The 17,452-nt window shown below is 40.1% G+C and overlaps 1 protein-coding gene across 1 annotated transcript; it reads right to left on the bottom strand.

The window, feature by feature from the left end:
- Positions 1-72: 72 nt before the first annotated feature.
- On the bottom strand, positions 73-16,922 carry pde6d (phosphodiesterase 6D, cGMP-specific, rod, delta). The gene is made up of 5 exons (XM_035177132.2): positions 16,652-16,922; positions 7,272-7,360; positions 5,816-5,941; positions 2,510-2,615; positions 73-1,773 (listed from the first exon to the last, which is right to left on the bottom strand). The coding sequence occupies exons 1-5, from the start codon at positions 16,699-16,701 to the stop codon at positions 1,692-1,694; spliced, it is 453 nt and encodes a 150-aa protein (XP_035033023.1). The 5' UTR covers positions 16,702-16,922; the 3' UTR covers positions 73-1,691.
- Between the last annotated feature and the right edge of the window lie 530 nt (positions 16,923-17,452).

Below are 17,452 nucleotides of genomic sequence, written 5' to 3' on the forward strand. Positions count from 1 at the left end.
GGCAACACATGCTTTCAAATGAGGAGCATGTAACCTTATTTGAAAGCAATGCAATAAAGACCAGACACGTTATTACAACATTGGATGACTTTAATTCACTACCCCTGTCATATTAAAACAAATCTATTTTACAAATCTCAGTTAGCAGCTAAAGTAAAAACAAACAATGACATGAATGCAGTGAAGTGGACAGGAACTCGAAGTTCAAACCTTACCATGATGTACGGAGCAGAGCTGTGTTAAACACCATAAGCAGCTGTTAACCTCAGGGTCAAGTTCAGATTAAACTATAAAACAGGTGAACTACTGAGAATAAAGGATGCAACTCATTGCGACTCTGTCAACACCTGATGATGATTTTAGTGGAAAGTTGAACAATTTAAGGAAGTGTACCTCTGAAAGTAAACGACCAGCACATAGATGTTCTCAGTAAAACCCCCTTGTGTTGATGAATGCTTTGTGTCATTATGACAATGTGCAGGTTCTCAGTTCAAACAATGGTACAGTACAGACTAGAAGCAGTCCAGTTAAGCCAGTGGCTCCTTGTGGTGGACAGGAATAAGGAATAAGAACAGGTGCTTGGGCCTCCATTACTCTACACTGAAAACCACTGTTCTGCACTGTTTGGTGTGGACAGAACAAAGGACAGGTTTGGTTGTAGAAGCTGTGTCCGACTTCAGAGGCTGCCTCAAATTTGTGCCCTTCAGAATAAAGCTACATTAGCAGTTTCGGTACTTGGCCTCACAGAGACCACCCTGAACAGTGCATTCAAACAGTGCTTATCAAGTTGAGGTGATGGCTGACAAAGCAAATATGGCCAAATATATCCACATAACTTCCTTTTCTCTGGTAACAATAATTTTCTGACTTGACAAGTTAACAAAAACTGACCAGTGCGAAGGATTTTAATATATCTGTTTTATATCGCAATATCTCTTTTTTTCTCCTAGAAATGTTAACAAATGAAATCTCATTCCACTGGGCCTTTAAGACGGGACAGCCTTATTTACCAATGATTATATCCTCTGTCAGGAAAGTGTCACAGGAGGAGGCCTCTGGACTGGGACACAGCTAGAGGAAATTATGTCTGGGGTTCTATGATGAAGACTTGTTGGGCTCAGGTGAGACACTGAGCTTCATCGTCCCTCGAGTGTGCAGCTCCTGTTTAAATGGATGACACAATGGCGAGCAGTGTTTCCATGTTCAGACAGAAAGAAGATCAGATCACAGAAGGTTACGAGTCTAATGTTCTGTTCCTGAGTAAATGCAACCTTGGAGAGGGAGGGTAGAATAGAAAAAAAAAAAACACACACACACGCACACACAACTGTGTCATTTCAGAGTAGCTTCCTGGCTGATTTGAAATCAGTGGTGATGTATTTACAATGGAACAGTCTGAGGAGGGGGGTGAAGAGAGAGATGATCTTGGAGCAAGGGGAACAACTGAGTCCTCTCTCCTCCTCTTCCCTCTCCGTCCAAGGTCTAAAAGAAGTTTTCAGGTAAACGCAAAACATGAAAATAACCAAACACAAAGCTCACTGCACTGACCGTGGGACCACAGCTGGGTTTCACCCAAATGTGCTGATCCAAATTCAGCAAGGATCGGTTTACTGGTGCAAATGGTGGGTAACCTTGGAAATGTATAGACCTTGGCAGGACGTCAGCATTTTGGAAGGTAGGTGGGTCAGTGGTCAGACGTAGAAAAGTCGTACCCTGGAGGTGCTGACATGGAGGTCGTCATCATAGAACTTAGTCTCGATGATCACATTACCACTGGAACACAGAGACACATCAACTTCAGTTCTTCAGCTATAACAGTATATACGCTCTGTAAACAGTAAATTGCTGAAGAGATCTGATAACCTGATGACATTACTAGGGAAAGAGAAGTCACATGACCAGACATGTTCGAAACAAACCAACCTCCCAGATCATTTCTGGGTCAAACTGGCCTGTGGTCATCCCCCCGGAGCTACCTCAGAATTATTCCTTGTGAATCCTCCTCAAACAGTTCTACAAAACACTTTCTTTATTGTTGGTGTCCTGGACATTGTGTGCAGAGCTTTAAATATATAGTCTATGGTACTGAGTGAAGTTAGAACACTGAACATGTATCCAATGGAACTGAATTAGATTTATTATTGTCCAAGTGTGTGGTTTATGTATAAGTTTGAATGATTTACTTAACTGATGTTATTTTTTCATACATTGCATGTCAGCTATTTCAGAGGTCTGTTAAGCAGCCAACACAATCTTCAGTTTACGTCTTTTCAAAATAAAAGCTGCGCTGTTCAGCTTGATATAAAGCATTGCAGCATTAAAATGAACTTTGTGCTTTTACTTTGAAGACAATTTGCTGAGGAAGAAGTGATTCTATGAATGTTGCGGCTATGACGGAGATGAATATCTGTGTCAGTCTGAGCCCAACCCCTAACCCATATACTGCATGTGTCAGCAGTATGGAAACATAAAACGGAGAAAACATTAACACATCTTAGAGGAGACTCACGTTAAAACATTGGCCGGCATCATCTGGGACTCTGGAGCTGCTTCTATCAGAGACTGCCATGTGTTGGTGGAGTTGGGGATAACAAAGCCAAACTCAAAGAACCATTCTGGACAAAGACAAAAGCAGAGCAGAGATTTCAGTGCCGTCTTCACAACATACAACATCATCATTGTTATTATCATTAGGATTCCTGGCTTTGTTGTGCTCTTCTCTATTGTTCAATAAGGGGTTGATGCTCCAGGTAGAATAGAGGTAGAGGTGTAGCCAGGAAGGTGCAGATGCTTCTGGGAGATGAAAGAGGACTGATGAGGCCTCTGCCCAGCCTGCATGTGTGTGTGTGTGTGCATTATTACATGTCAGAGGGGCCTGATTATGAGGCCCAGTTAGATCTGGAACTACTGGAAATAAGTTTGGCCTTTTTTTACACTTGGACAACAGCTCCCACTATATTGTTCACACATCCACAACCACAACATGGACCCATCTGTCACCATCCACTTCCTCAGCTCTCCTTGGCCTGTCTCCACGACTGCAGGTTCCTAATTAAGTGAAATGACCTAGAAGAATCTAAGTGTCAGCCATGATAAGCACTGATCCAATTCTCTAAATGCTGAGGAAAGAAGCTTCCTTTCCTCTCTCCTATAGCATAGGATATACTGGACCATCTTTTAAATAAGGAAAGATCATCCCTTCCCACAATTCCTTGCAGCAGCAACATTTAAACTATTGCACCTTTTTAAATTGCAGCAGTGCAGACCCACATAAATAGAAATAACAGAGCAGCCTTTTTACTCTTCTGACATAATCCAAAACTGATATAAATCGTTCACAATATAACCATTATAACAAAATACATATATATAAATGTTGGTTCCCTATATATCCCCTCTATTGTGAAAGGCACCCAAACATTTATTTAAATGTATAAAAGAGGTTTAAGTGCCCATGCAAGGAAACTCTATAAGTGTAAACATAATTTACTCAATTGAATTCTTTATTTTCAGTTAATCATTATTTATTTGGCTTATTTCTAAGAATAGATATTTCTCTCATGTTGTTTTATCATTTAGACATCTTAGTTTTGTTTGCTTTTGCATTTCATTACTATATTTAATTGTCTGTGTATTGTTCCCTCTGTATAAACGGAAAAATTCCTTCCTTTACTTTTCTGAACCCAGTTCCACCAGCATCTCAGCCACCAGATAAACCTGCCAGTTTGCACCACACCTTTGTCAGATCATCTGCTCATATTCCTGCTTGTGTTTTCCTTGTGGTCCTGCTACCAGTGTGTATTTTCCTGTTTCTTCTGCCTGCATGTCAGTTTGTTCACTCATCAACCTGTTAGCCAGTTTTGTCATATTCGCCAGACCCACACACCTCATATTCCAAACGATTTAGTTTTGTCTGATTTGTCATGAGACACGCAGGTTTGTGGACCGCAATGGAGCAAATACGTTTCCTCCTGTAGAAACCAGTGACATAAACATGTTGTGTAGGTGAGGATTGTGTTTTGTCCCCTGGGACTCTCTGTAGCCTCACTTCTGTACTGCAGGGCCCCTGGGACAGCACTTCAAACACACACAACACAGGAGTGACAACACTAACAACATAACATACACAGCTAACTGAGCTGCCTGCTGAGGTGACTACAGTTGATGCTCCGCTCTGCATAGGGCAGCTCTGAAATATTACCAGTAAGGTGGAACAGAGGGCTGAAGATCTGAGGGATTTAGAAAATAACTGAGGGATGTATCTTGTGACATTTTAGGGAACCAAACACAAAGTATCTTAAAAACACAACAAGCCATGTTTCAGCCAAAATTACTCCATAGAAACACAGCTCTTAATCAGTACCAGCTTAATGTTAATTTAACAGTATTGACCAACCCAATAGCCATTCATCTCTAACCAGGTTTTCTTAACATTATTTCAGATGAACAGACAACTGTCCCTTTAAAGTAGATGAGTGGATATGTTAGATAAGAGAAACCACAGTTAACTCACTGTATATGTAGTTGTTTTTAGCTGCCCCACAGTGTACAGTAAATGTCACTAGCAGTGACTGAAGAAGAGACAGGTGATGGAAATGCAGGACAGCAGAACACCGGAAAGTAAGACTCATTTTTGTTGTCTGCTCTGATCCTCCCTGCTCTGGTGGCCAGGTGACAGCTCTATGTGACAGGAGAGACGCTCTGTGCTGCCTTATCTGATCTCTGACCAAGACTCAAACTGTCTGATGTTTGTACATCCCAGATGATGAACAAAGACCAAAACAGAGTATTTAATGCGAAACATGAGTCATATACAGGAAAATAGTGTGGGGGTGGCAGCCGTGCAGCTGAGCTGACACTACAGGCCCTAACTTACACCCTGTGCCAAGCACAAGGCAAGCATCCTTTGAGTTTCAGTGCAGTGCAGTAGTTATTTTCTTGTCCAGAATATGCCCAACCTAGCATCCATGGGTCGGCTGAGCAGACACAATGTTGGAGCATTGTTATCTAGACAGTGCAAAATGAATGTGTGATTACTGACCAACAAAAACCTGGTCGGTGGTGCAATATTACTGCCTTAAATGAAATAAATGAGCTTGTGGTTACAACATGGTAAGTCATGTACACTGTATGAGTGGTGTTCAAGTGTTCAAGTTGTGAGGACAACACTGCTAGGCAACACCAACATGGGCACTGATATTAACTACTTGTGGTCTAGAGGCCACAGAGGCTCACAATATAGCAAGCTAGCACTAGTAATGCTGGAAATGCAAAATGACAGAGGGCGAGGATCAAGTCGCTGGGGATCAACATTTTCCTAATTCTTAAAATTAGAAAGAACAACTCTGTACAGTTAAAATTACAATAACTTATAACATCACAAGATCACTTCCATGGCCTCCATCATTTCTCGACATGTTAACTTGTCACAGCTTGTGAACTTTAAGAAAATGTTGAGGTACAAAGTTGCAATTACCACCCAAGGGGGGGTGGTGTTTATATGGACACCTCTTGTGAAGGGTGCATTTTCAAGACAGTAATATGTGCCAACATCGGCAGGTGCAAGTCCAAGTGCTCCACACACTTGGACGTGCAGCAGTATTGATGAATGAACATGGCTAATTATATGACTCAGGGATGTTTAAACAGATCAATTTCCTCTGCAGAGAATCATTGTGACATTTTTCTCCACCATTAAAATTGCCAAAAGATAGTTTGGATTTGGACAAAATAAATGCTTGCTTTGTCTGCTTTTAATGATGTGTTTAGTTTTCTCCAGGTTCTTGTCCCTGCAGTCCAGCTTTTTGGAAATTACCTTCTAGACACTGCCCTTTGAAGAAGACTTTCTGCTCCAGCCTGAACTTCTCCAATTTCTCAGAGGAGGAAAAGTTCAGTTCTCTGGACACTGCTTTACACTTCAGGATCTTCTTTGGGACACGAGCTAGAGAGACAATAGGAAATTTTAATTAACTGTGCTGACAACAGGGCAGCAAAAGCGTACAGCAGAGATTCACTGGCAGAGCCATGGATTCAAGGCTTTCAACTTGCTTGGTTGTAAAATGTCACCAATAGTAACCATAGTTTTGTTTTTAAGTAGCCTGGAGGCTTCCATTAAACTGAGAAAGTGTGTGGTATCAACACCATCAATGCTAGCCCTACTTTAACACTGACACGTTTTTTACTTTCTATCCAAATGGTAAACTTCCATATGTTCAGCATCACGTCCTACAAACTCATAGAATCTATCAGCTTTTTTACAGAGAGCCAGTTATGTAACCTGAATGACATACCACTGGATTCATGTTAATTGACAATCATGAAATAAAAATGCTGACACAGAGTGATGTCTGCAACGTCATCATATCTGAATTAGTATATATATATATATAAAATTATATATATATTATTTTATATATTTTTCAAGTATATCATCCTTTGAATCCTGCTTATTACACTGCACATTTGATTATGACATTTTAACATCATTTTCATTTTAAGACACATATTGTTTTTGTATGTGACAAATAAACCTTTGAATCCTTGTGCGTGACATTTACAATGGTGGATTAAAGGTGACCGGGTGATAACATTCTGGTTTTTATTCATTTCTAACTAACTGCAGTACACTGGATTCAGGTAAAACCAATGTGGCTCATATGGCTGCTCCCTGCACTTCACTGTAAAGCTTTCTGTCACAACCACAGCTCTCTCTAATGTAACTGATAAACAAACCTCAGGAATGAATGCTATCACTGTGAAAAAAGATGAAAGAAATTGTCAAACTAAAATGGCACTCAGTAAAGCTCATACCTGTGCCAAGGTCAAACAATCCTACACATGTCTGTCAAGCTCTTACAATAGAAATATAAAGGGTAGAAGGAGGTAGTTAATCTAAACCAAATTGTACAAACTCAAAGATCCATACCAAATATGTGAGATTTTTTTACCATCAAGATTAAAACTTTATTTGCTGAGAAACTAATGAAAATATTGGAAAATACCCCATTTCGCAATGTGAGGGAAATTAACCAAAACATTTTTGGGATCAGTCTCATTCACCAAATCTGCACCAAACATTTTATGGGTTCTTCCCTGACCCATGCCAGATCCCTCCACACAGGAAGGGATATGGCACAAGTCATGGTTGAAAACATAAACTCCTTGGTGGAGTTAAAAATGGCTAGAATAGTGAAAATAAAAGTTTAAAAATCCTATAACCTGATCTGCAATCATACATGCAGTGCATTGTTATGCCAAGTCTGTGAATGTACCTTCATGTTCTACTCCTGGTACAGAGAGGTCTTCAGTTCCCTGCCACAGCACTTTGCCTGTTTCTGCATCTCGGAGATTCATCCAGTTTCTGTCAGGAAAAGGTTAAGTGACAACAACAAAAGAATGTACAAAGTGAACTGAAATATCCATAAACACCAGAGGCAATGGCAGGCTGATCTAACTTTAACACAGTCTGAACAATCTTTAACACCTTTTACACTAAGACAACCAGGCTGTGGTGGAATATGGATCAGCTCAGAGTGGATAGAACCTTTGTTCAGGTTAACAGGAAGAGGATGGAGATTAAGTCTAATACTCACTAAGCAATAACATACCAATATTCCCCCCATTTATAGCAGATCACTAATCACTATACAAGTGATTCTGTAACATTTGACATATTGCATTTTGTCATCTACAATTTCCAAAGCAGGAGTCAATCGTCTTTTCTGCATTATAAAGCATTGGAAAAAAAGGCTGCCCATAGATGCACTGTAGAATGTGTGTGTGAATGGGTGAAAGGCAAAAAAACCTCTAATGTAAAGCACTTTGAGTTGTCATCAAGACTAGAAAAGCGCTATATAAATACAGACCATTTACCATAAGAGAAGTATTGCATTACCATAAACTGAGATAATACCTTGTTGCCAAGCGATTAGTAGGAGGCTGATCACTTATCAGCTGATATTTACTGGCCAATTTTAGAAAATGTGGTCAGTTAGTTTATAAACAGATGAATAAATCTAAAACAACAATTGCGCATTTAGTTCTTTCCCCAGAGGTCAGCCTCTACCCCACCTTCACCAGTTCCGCAATCCTGACATAACATAGGATGCATGGAGCTTGTAGGGAGCTTTACACACTACACAGCCTGATGACTATAACAACTTTAATGACTAACCACAAGTTTTAAATAACAATAAAAAAATTTACAGACAAGCATTCAACAGCGATCACATCCCCAATCCCGCATCCGTATCTCAGTGGGACTGAATTTTAGATGCATTTGAGTGGCTACAGTTCCTTCATATCAAATAGGATTTGGTGTATGGATTCTGCTGTTCAAATGGGTATATTTTAATATACTGTATAATGATATTGTCATTATTCAAGCCCAAGCTCTGTAAACTTTGGCCATTTTGGTCCCATCTCCTTCCATTTTTACATCCAGCCACCAGATGTCCCCAAACGTTCCCTCCTGTCCCAGTCTCCTGACCCCCCACAACCACCTGTCCACCATTCCTGCCTGCACACACGTTCCCATTTCCCTCATCAGCTCCCAGTTCGTCCCCATTTTTATTCTTTGTCAGACCATCTGTTTTTCTACCTGGTTATGTTCGCTAGGGTCCCTCAGCAGTGTCTGGTTTTCTGTCCCTGTTGTTTTCATGCCAAACTGAGTCTGCCATTATTTATCAAAATACTTCACAACTTCCCTGTGCTGCTGATGAATACTAGAAAAGAGAGAGGAACACCTCTAAAAACATAACAACTGCAAACAACATCACCAACAAAGAGTTCAAGTCCCATGAACTGCTTCTGAAAAATGGACCCTGTTTTTTAAAACCTGGGAAACTGATTTTGCTGCTTTATTATTTTAATTCTCCACTTGTCCTTATTGTGTTGTACATTTAATTTTGAAAATTTAACAAAATAATTTATAATAATAAGCGCATCTGGCAGAGAGAAGGTGAAAACTCTAATGGAGCACTTTAATGGATTTACCTTGAAGATGTTTATTCTAAACCAAAGTGTAAGCTACTGTTAGAGTGGGAAGGTCACTTACTCTTGATATGCTATATGATCTTAAGCCCACCACGGAGGCTAATGTGCAGCAGGAGGCAAATTTCCTCTATCAGTACTTACAGATGTTTAACAAAGAACATTTTTTGCACTTTAGACTAGTCTAGTCTAGACTCAAAAAGATAATGACAAAGTGAAAACATGTTTTGAAAATGTGGCAAGATTAAAAGAAAACACGGATTATCAACCACTAGTATTTGACTTGAATTGCTTGAAGCCCAACATTGATCTAAATTCAAAGCTAAATAATATTATGCTTTAGAAACATATTGGTCCAAAAAATACTTTGAGCGTATATATGTACCCCAAAGCTAACAGTGTGGAAATGAGGAAGCTGAAGAAGGCTTTGTGTAGCTGGCTGTTAGCTGTCCCATCAGGCTGTCAGCTGGTCAGCTGTTCTTGACCTCCACTAATGCTACCAACACAATACAACCATCAATCACAGCCTGTGAGCACCCAGTCAGTGGCTCCACTGTGCATTACAGCTCATGCATTATTTACCAACTCTCTCTCACACACTCTCTCACACTCTCACTCACACACACACACACACACACACACACACACACACACACACACACACACACACACACACACACACACACACACACACACACACACACACACACACACACACACACACACACTCTCTCTCTAGCGTAAGGAGTGGCCAACTCACATTCGCTCAAGAGTGAGCTAAAGTCATATAAAGTGATCTATTTATATGCTGTTTTGAGTTTTGGAGAAATGTCAGGGTGTGGTACCGCTCCGACGATCGGATTGGGCCTTTCAACATTTCAAATTTTATTTGTATAGCCCATATTCAGGAATCACAATTGGTCACATAGGGCTTAACAAAGTGTGAGATCCTCTGTCCTGACAGGATACATCAGAAAAGGGAGCAGCAATGACTAATTGAAATGGAGGAGTTATTGCCAGTAATGGTAGAATATGTGAGTAGGCATATAGTACATCAAGCAGTCTTTTTGTGATCACAGTCCATGATCAGCCGTGATACACCACCTCACTTCACTTCAGCCTGGGTGGGATACTAAGTCGGATAGTATGTTGCTGGTTTGTTTCTTTTAAACAAAGAACAATACCTGAGGAGGAACTGTGTGCAGGCTCAACAGCCCAGCAATCACAATAATCCATTGAAGCGTGCCATCATTGTCCTTCTATTTTAGAAGATTCTCCATTCAACCCCCTGTCACACTCAGACACTACTTAGTGTCACACACACACAGTCAACTCCGTACCATCTGTGAAACCCTTCATCCCACCTCAGCCGTCTCACACAGCTTCTACAGCACCACGTCTCTCACCGTCCATGTCAGCAAACATACTGTTTCACATGTGAGCTGCATTCAGATTACTGACACAGTAAACTACACCCTTTCTCCTGCACATCATCTGCACATATTACTGAGAAGGAGCATTAGTGCCTTTGTAAGGACGACCAGTATCCTGACCTAAGCATGTTATGCAGGTTATTCAGTGCGTAAAGATGAGTTTTTCATTTTCCTGCATTGGTCTTTGTGTTTAGTTGTTTGTTTTCTAAATGAATCTGATTTGTGAAACAGAATCTCAGTCAACAAAGCCTCAAAATACTCGAACTTCTCACGGATTTCTTTCAGTTCCATTATTCAGTTGATTTTTTTATTATTTCAAATCTCTGTTCTATTATCTCCACATTAATGTCAATTTCTACTTATAGCATTCAATGACCAATATGAAAATGATCATATTATATACTACTCATCTGATATTACCTACTAGAAGCTTCAGTCCATGTTTATTGGTGTTGTACTGGCCTTCAGAGACCTGTAAAGGTCACAGACCTCCACCATTTCCACCAACCCCTACCTCTTCCACTGGCTTTTCAGTAAAGTGTGCTAAATTCAATGGTTTCTCTAATCCTCTCAAGTATAAGTAAATCCAATCTCCCACATCAAACTCATCATCCTGCACACCCTCCACAATAATCCAGGCCTGGCTGCAAAGTCGTTCTCGTTGATGCTCTTTTACCAGGTTTCAATGTAGTTTCTAAACATACTAAATAAAGCACATTTTATTTCAGTAAAGAGTATGTCGAGACAGTGGCCTAACAAGTGGGCAGCCTGTTCAGCTTTAGCAAGAAAACACCCACACTGATGGTGTAAACTCCCAGATCACACACTCACAGACAAAAGGAATATAATTTCAGCGGTGGATTTAAGCTCCAACAACATCATACAAGATTGTACTATTGTTTCCCCAGGGCCACCTGCAGGTCGTGGCAAGTGTGTGTGTGTAAACCACCAGGGTGCCTGCACAAATCTGTCAGAACACACACACACACACACACACACACACACACACACACACACACACACACACACACACACACACACACACACACACACACACACACACACACACACACACACACACACACACACACACACACACACAGTAATGAGCCCCCAGTGAAAAGCTGCTGTCAGTGTTTAGTCTGCATTTATTTTTTAAAGATGCTTTAATAGCTCAAACTGTTCCTCACCCCGACCTTCACACAACCCAACAGCAGACACAACACATACACAACTGATACAACATCTCAATTCAGTCTATTCATACTTCAACAACTCAGCAAGACTTGGTCCATAAACACAGTGAGCATCCATACACTCATCCATTATTCATAGCCAGTGCCTATGGTTTCCCAACCTTCACTATAATGAATTCATTAAGTTATAAATTTGCCTTTTTGCATTAGAGACTAGAATGGCACTCAGTAGAATCATACCTCTACCCAGGCCCAACAATCCAACACATGATTTTTTAGTTCTTATGGTAGAAATATACAAGAAAAAAGGAAGCGGTTTGACCTAAATTATTTATTTGTCATTAGACATAGTGAAAAGAAAGTGAAAAAGCTTAGTCAGAGGCCCGATCAAGTTTGGTGGGAAATGAGTTTAGTAGTTTTTGTGTAATCCTTTGAACAAAAAACAAACCAAGAAACAGACACAGGTGAAGACATAACCTCCTTGGCAGAGTAAAAAAAAAGGCAGGGGAGAAGATGAACACAAACCAGTCTGATCACCAACAAACATTGTTTCCACATTTCCACTTTTACAGGTCTTCACCATTTCTTTTGCCATGAAAGTTATATTTTCACCACTGTTCATTTGCTTGTTTGTTTGTAAGCAATATTCTACAAAAACAACAGAACAGATTCACGTGAAAATGGATCCAGATCAGGGGGCAGATCCAAGAACTTTTAAAAACATTTTTCAAAGAGAATAATGCAGATATCTTGATGGCGGGAAAAGAATCAGACACATTAAGGGGAATGATATCTATGAGAGTGTAAAATTGGGGGAAGCTTGATCGAATATTAATGGACTGCAGGGCTTGGTCAGTGTGTGTGATATACTTAGAATCATTCAATATAGAAGAGTGACCATTCTCAAATCCTCAGTGATTTTTGAGCCATGGGTTATTTTATTGCTATGGCAGGGTTATTATCCATCATTTGCCAATCAAAACTGTTATTGTAGGCATGATCACTTGGTCACGACTGGTGAATAAAATTGGTGTAATGTGTCATATTTACAACTTGCTATGAGTTAAAAGAAAATAAGGAGAATTTTGTGATTTACTTGTGTTTTCATTTTAATTGTGAAATGAAAAACAATTGTTGTTACATCAGTAAAGTGTTCAACAGGCTGTACCTGCAGTGGCAACAGATTTAAGTGTCTTGGTTCACTTGTGCTGTATCCTGATACCAGATTGTTTGTATTTACGGTTTCAGTCTTGCTTTAAGATTCACTACATACCTTTTTAGTATTACTAAACTGCAGCTCATGTTGAACTACAATGACAATGTCCTAACAAAAACACTTTTTTCAAGTAATCAAACTATCTATTGGAAAAAGTATATAAATGCAAATGGCCACACTGTTCCAGAAGTGATATGAAATGTTTGGTGTTTTCACTTGATAAATGATTCATAAATAACTGTGATTCATTACTTTCCAGTCTGTTCATTACTCAGTTAGCTGACCAGTCGACCAGTAACATTAGTTATCCTCAAAAAGACTAGAAAGAAGTCTAACGTCCTTTTACATTAGACACATTATTTGAAGACAACACAATTACGTTTAGTAAATTATGTTATGTATTTAATTTAACGCTAATAAATGAGGAAAACAATCCAGACTGGTAAATGTTTTGGGCAAATGTATAATTAAATTAATTATAATTATATATGAAAAACCAGAGGACCCAGTGAAGCACAGAGCCCTGATTCAACAGGAGCTTTTACAGTATTATCTGCAGAACTTAACACTGAGCAGTCCACTCTGCAGGTTTGAGAGGATTAATGTTTTACACAGATAAGTTATACAGGTCCCTAGTGAACCTGCTTCTTGGAGCAAGCACCTGGGAAAGCACACGTTCATACTCTATAGCTTGATTATAGCATTTTTATTTCCATTGTCATTTTGTTTAAAAAAATATTAATGACAAATGGTCATACTTAAGAAGACTAAGCATGATATTGATAAGAAAACATTGTAGAAATTCAAGGCAATCACTGTTGCATTGAATTTGTGGTAGCAAAGGAACCCTGGGTGGGTTCAGTTACTTGAAACAATGGTATTTTTCATTTTGAATGTTTTTTGGGAGGGGTGTGTATACCTCTATACTTTAAAATAAAGTCAAAAAGCTGAGGTACTTTTTTCTTCAACTATCTCAGAATGATGATAAATTCAGCCAAACTTTGACTGCGAATATGTCAGTAGCCTAGTAGCTAGGGCTTTTGTTTGAGATGCTCTTCATGTGCTACTCTTGAGACACACTCACCAACAAAGTGAGACAACTTCACAGAGCGCACACTACCGTTACCTTTGCTTTAGGTTGTAGAAATGTCCAGATTCACACTTTTCAAAATGTCTGTTTTATGTTTATGTTCTTTATAAGTATTTCAGAGGTTAATGTTGTTACCTTAACAGTCTAGAAAAGCTAGCTTCTGTGTTGGCTTTAATAAGGCTCTATGGACAGAAGGCAGTAAATCCCTGCCCCACTAGATCATGGATTTAGGCATTACCACACTACAGCCAGAGGATTGTCCTTAGCAGGAAACACACAAACATTCATACCTTCATCTTTCGTATTGATTGGGATAAGTAAGGGGGCCAAATTTCACACCAATAAATCAAATTAAAAGTTTTTGTTTCACCTACACAAGTTGTACACTTGGTGGTGCGACTACCAAGCTGCAGCACTCTACTGCTTGTTCTAGAAGGTATTACTGGGGATAATTCAGTCCTACGTGGTCAAGTAAAGTTCAGGCAGTAATATGGTAAGCATCGACTTGCCATGTTGGCTCAACCAAGACCATCTCATTCTAGATATAAAGCTCCAGTTTGCTTTTAAACATGGTTTACAGATTAATGGCAAATGAATAATGTGGAATTTAAAGTCACAATGGGGAAATGAAACTGTGACACATGTTTGATGTAAACTTCTAATGAACAACAAGAAAAAACTAGGACAAAAAACATTTTTGAGGAGCCAACTCAAATCTTAGAACTACTTGCCTCAGGTTATATTTTACATGCGAGTATCGGTCTGAGGACTTCTGAATTACAACGAGGTTGAGGTGAAATCAGAACTTTAACTGGTATAAAACTATATTTTTAGGTGTGATTAGTGTTTCGAACTATCAATAGATCACGTCTGTATCCTCCTGCTTAAATGTTCACATCAGGTGAATCAGCTTTAAGGGCCGGATACAATCCAAAGTGGACACAGGCACTGACTACATTTAGCTGTATCAATGAACAGATGTGTTCACATGTGCTTGTTGCCACATGTGGTCTGCATGTTCATAAATTTCGAACATGCACAGATGGACACATGCGACCGCACAGAAAGTATAATCTGGGCAAATGGGTGTCACAACTGCTCTCCAGGGTGTGGAACCTTGGAGCTTCAGGCTACTGAACGGATGTGTTGTTAAGAAATTGGTTGTCCTTTTAGGAAGCTTAGCAGTCAATTTAGCAGTTTAGCTTTGAATTTCACCTATTTCTGTGAGTTTACAAAGACGTATGGCCCAGTCACTACTAATGAGATTTTTACTGATGCTGAAGTGAAGAAGGGCTGACCCTAAAGAATGAAAGTGGCTTAAGCCTCTATTCTATTGTGGTTTAGATTTTATTGATTTACTAAATACTATTATTCTATAGGTAGCTCCATCACTGTTCTTCAAAATATTACACAATAATAAAACATACATCCCACTCCAATAACGACACACCTATCAGAATGTACTGGAGGTGGCAGCACAGTTGTGGTACTTTGCTCAATTGAATTTGCCTGACTCCACCACAACCCACATCACGTCACACAGGCACTATTAGACAGCACTATACTGACATCAAGGGTTAAGTGGATCCACTTAACCCTTGATGTCAGTTCCCACGAGGGCCCTGTACACCAAAAAGCATCTTAAGGCTAAGTTGATCTCAGACCGGTAACTTATAATGAGACAATGATAACTCTCTAACCCAGGTCAAACACTGAAAAGGTGAATGTTCCTGGATCAAGTAAATTGAGGTATTTGGCAACATACACTGTATCACAAAATAACATCACTTCTCTCTGTGCTTCCATTTGAAACAGAGAAACATATGACTTAACCTTGAGTGTTTTGAGAACAAATACGTGCTACAACCTGAATAAAGAGCAGTACAAGAAGCGAGGATCAGATCACTGTAAACACAAGGGCCAGGGTGTTCTGGTTACCTAGTGCTCTGGGATGTTAACTGTACCATCACAACATCAGAGCGTTCATTCCAGCCTGGGACCTTTGTTACATAAGCAGCAACACTCGGTGTCACCTCACGCACTGTTAGTATCAAACTAATACAGGTAACGGTGTCCATGGGCACAACATACATCCTGAATCAGGAGTGGCATGGGAAAGGCTCTGACAGAAATAACAGCAGATGTTATGGGCACTGTGAGAGAAGCATTAACAAGCAAAACCCCGAAAACCTGCGCCTTGAGCCGCGCACCACTGACAGCCGCATATTTGTAATGAAGTCTGGCATCATTTCCACACGAGAGGAGGAGGCAGCTGGGTTTGACAACTTCCGACATAAACTCCATTGAACTCAGGTAACATTAAGCTAACGAAGAACAACTATCTAACAACCACCCCAGTCCCGTGCCCCCGTCACTTCATTGGATATTTAGCTACCGTCCGCACGGAGCAGTTAGCCAGCAAGTTAGCCACAGACAGATGCCACTTATTGCAGCTACCAGGCCGCCCCTCTCGTGTCGGGTAGCTAGCTCTGTCACTACAGGAACGTTATCATTTAGCCACATCGCATAAGAACCAATATGAGCCATGTAGCCGACGTGATCAAATACGCGGGGAGACAAGCAAGTTAGCCAAAGCAGCAGCTAGCGTCCCTGCACAACAACCGTTCTAATGTTAGATGACGTTATCTAGCATTAAACCGGACGCACATTAAGCTGTGAGTCTGACCTTCGCAGGATATCACCAAGCAAACAGCAGAAAGGATACAGTTTGAAGCCCTTCAAAATTTCCTTGGCCCTGTCTTCGTCTGAAGACATTTCGGAAATCGTCTGTATTGGCTCCTTTCAGAAAACCCAGGATGTGCTAGAACAACAGAGCTGCTGCTGGTGTTAGCTTCACCAGTTAGCTAACTACGCTGCAACTGTTGTTGGCCTAAAAAACAGCGTAAACTATGTGTACTTAACTCTATAACGTTGGACTACAGGTTCAATCTGATCCGATAATGCAATCAGCTAAATATACCAAGCTAACTAGCTGACAGCCGCCTTGGCCAGTCGGAGGCAAGGCGTTCCTCCCAACAGCCAATCACAGGTTGAGAACGGGAGGCATGGGTGGGACTAAAATAGATAGAGACGCGTCACCAGGGGCAACGCCACACTACTGTGAAGGGTGTTCGGGCCACGGCGGCGCGGTCCGTGCGCGTACCCCCTCTTCTTATTTAAAAAGTACACATTTATATTCTATTGCATGAATTAATTCTCTTCACCCAACAGCACTTATCAGATATTCTTATTATTTTTGTTGTTGTTGTTGTTGTTGTTGTTGATGTTATTATTATTATTATCAGGAACACCTGGACATCTACTTTAAATGGTAAATGGTTTGCATTTATATAGCACTTTTCTAGTCTTGTAGATACAGAAGATGAGCTCAATTTATATTATTTATATAAAACATTATGACTATGACTGACATGATTGTTGGTTTGAGTGTTTTTACTCAGAATGAGTCAAATAGGGTTGTAACCATTTCCGTGGTCCGTCCAGTCTCTCCACTGACCATGGTTCT

This window comes from Hippoglossus stenolepis, chromosome 14, assembly GCF_022539355.2.
Source record: "Hippoglossus stenolepis isolate QCI-W04-F060 chromosome 14, HSTE1.2, whole genome shotgun sequence".
In the NCBI taxonomy this organism is placed as follows: domain Eukaryota; kingdom Metazoa; phylum Chordata; class Actinopteri; order Pleuronectiformes; family Pleuronectidae; genus Hippoglossus; species Hippoglossus stenolepis.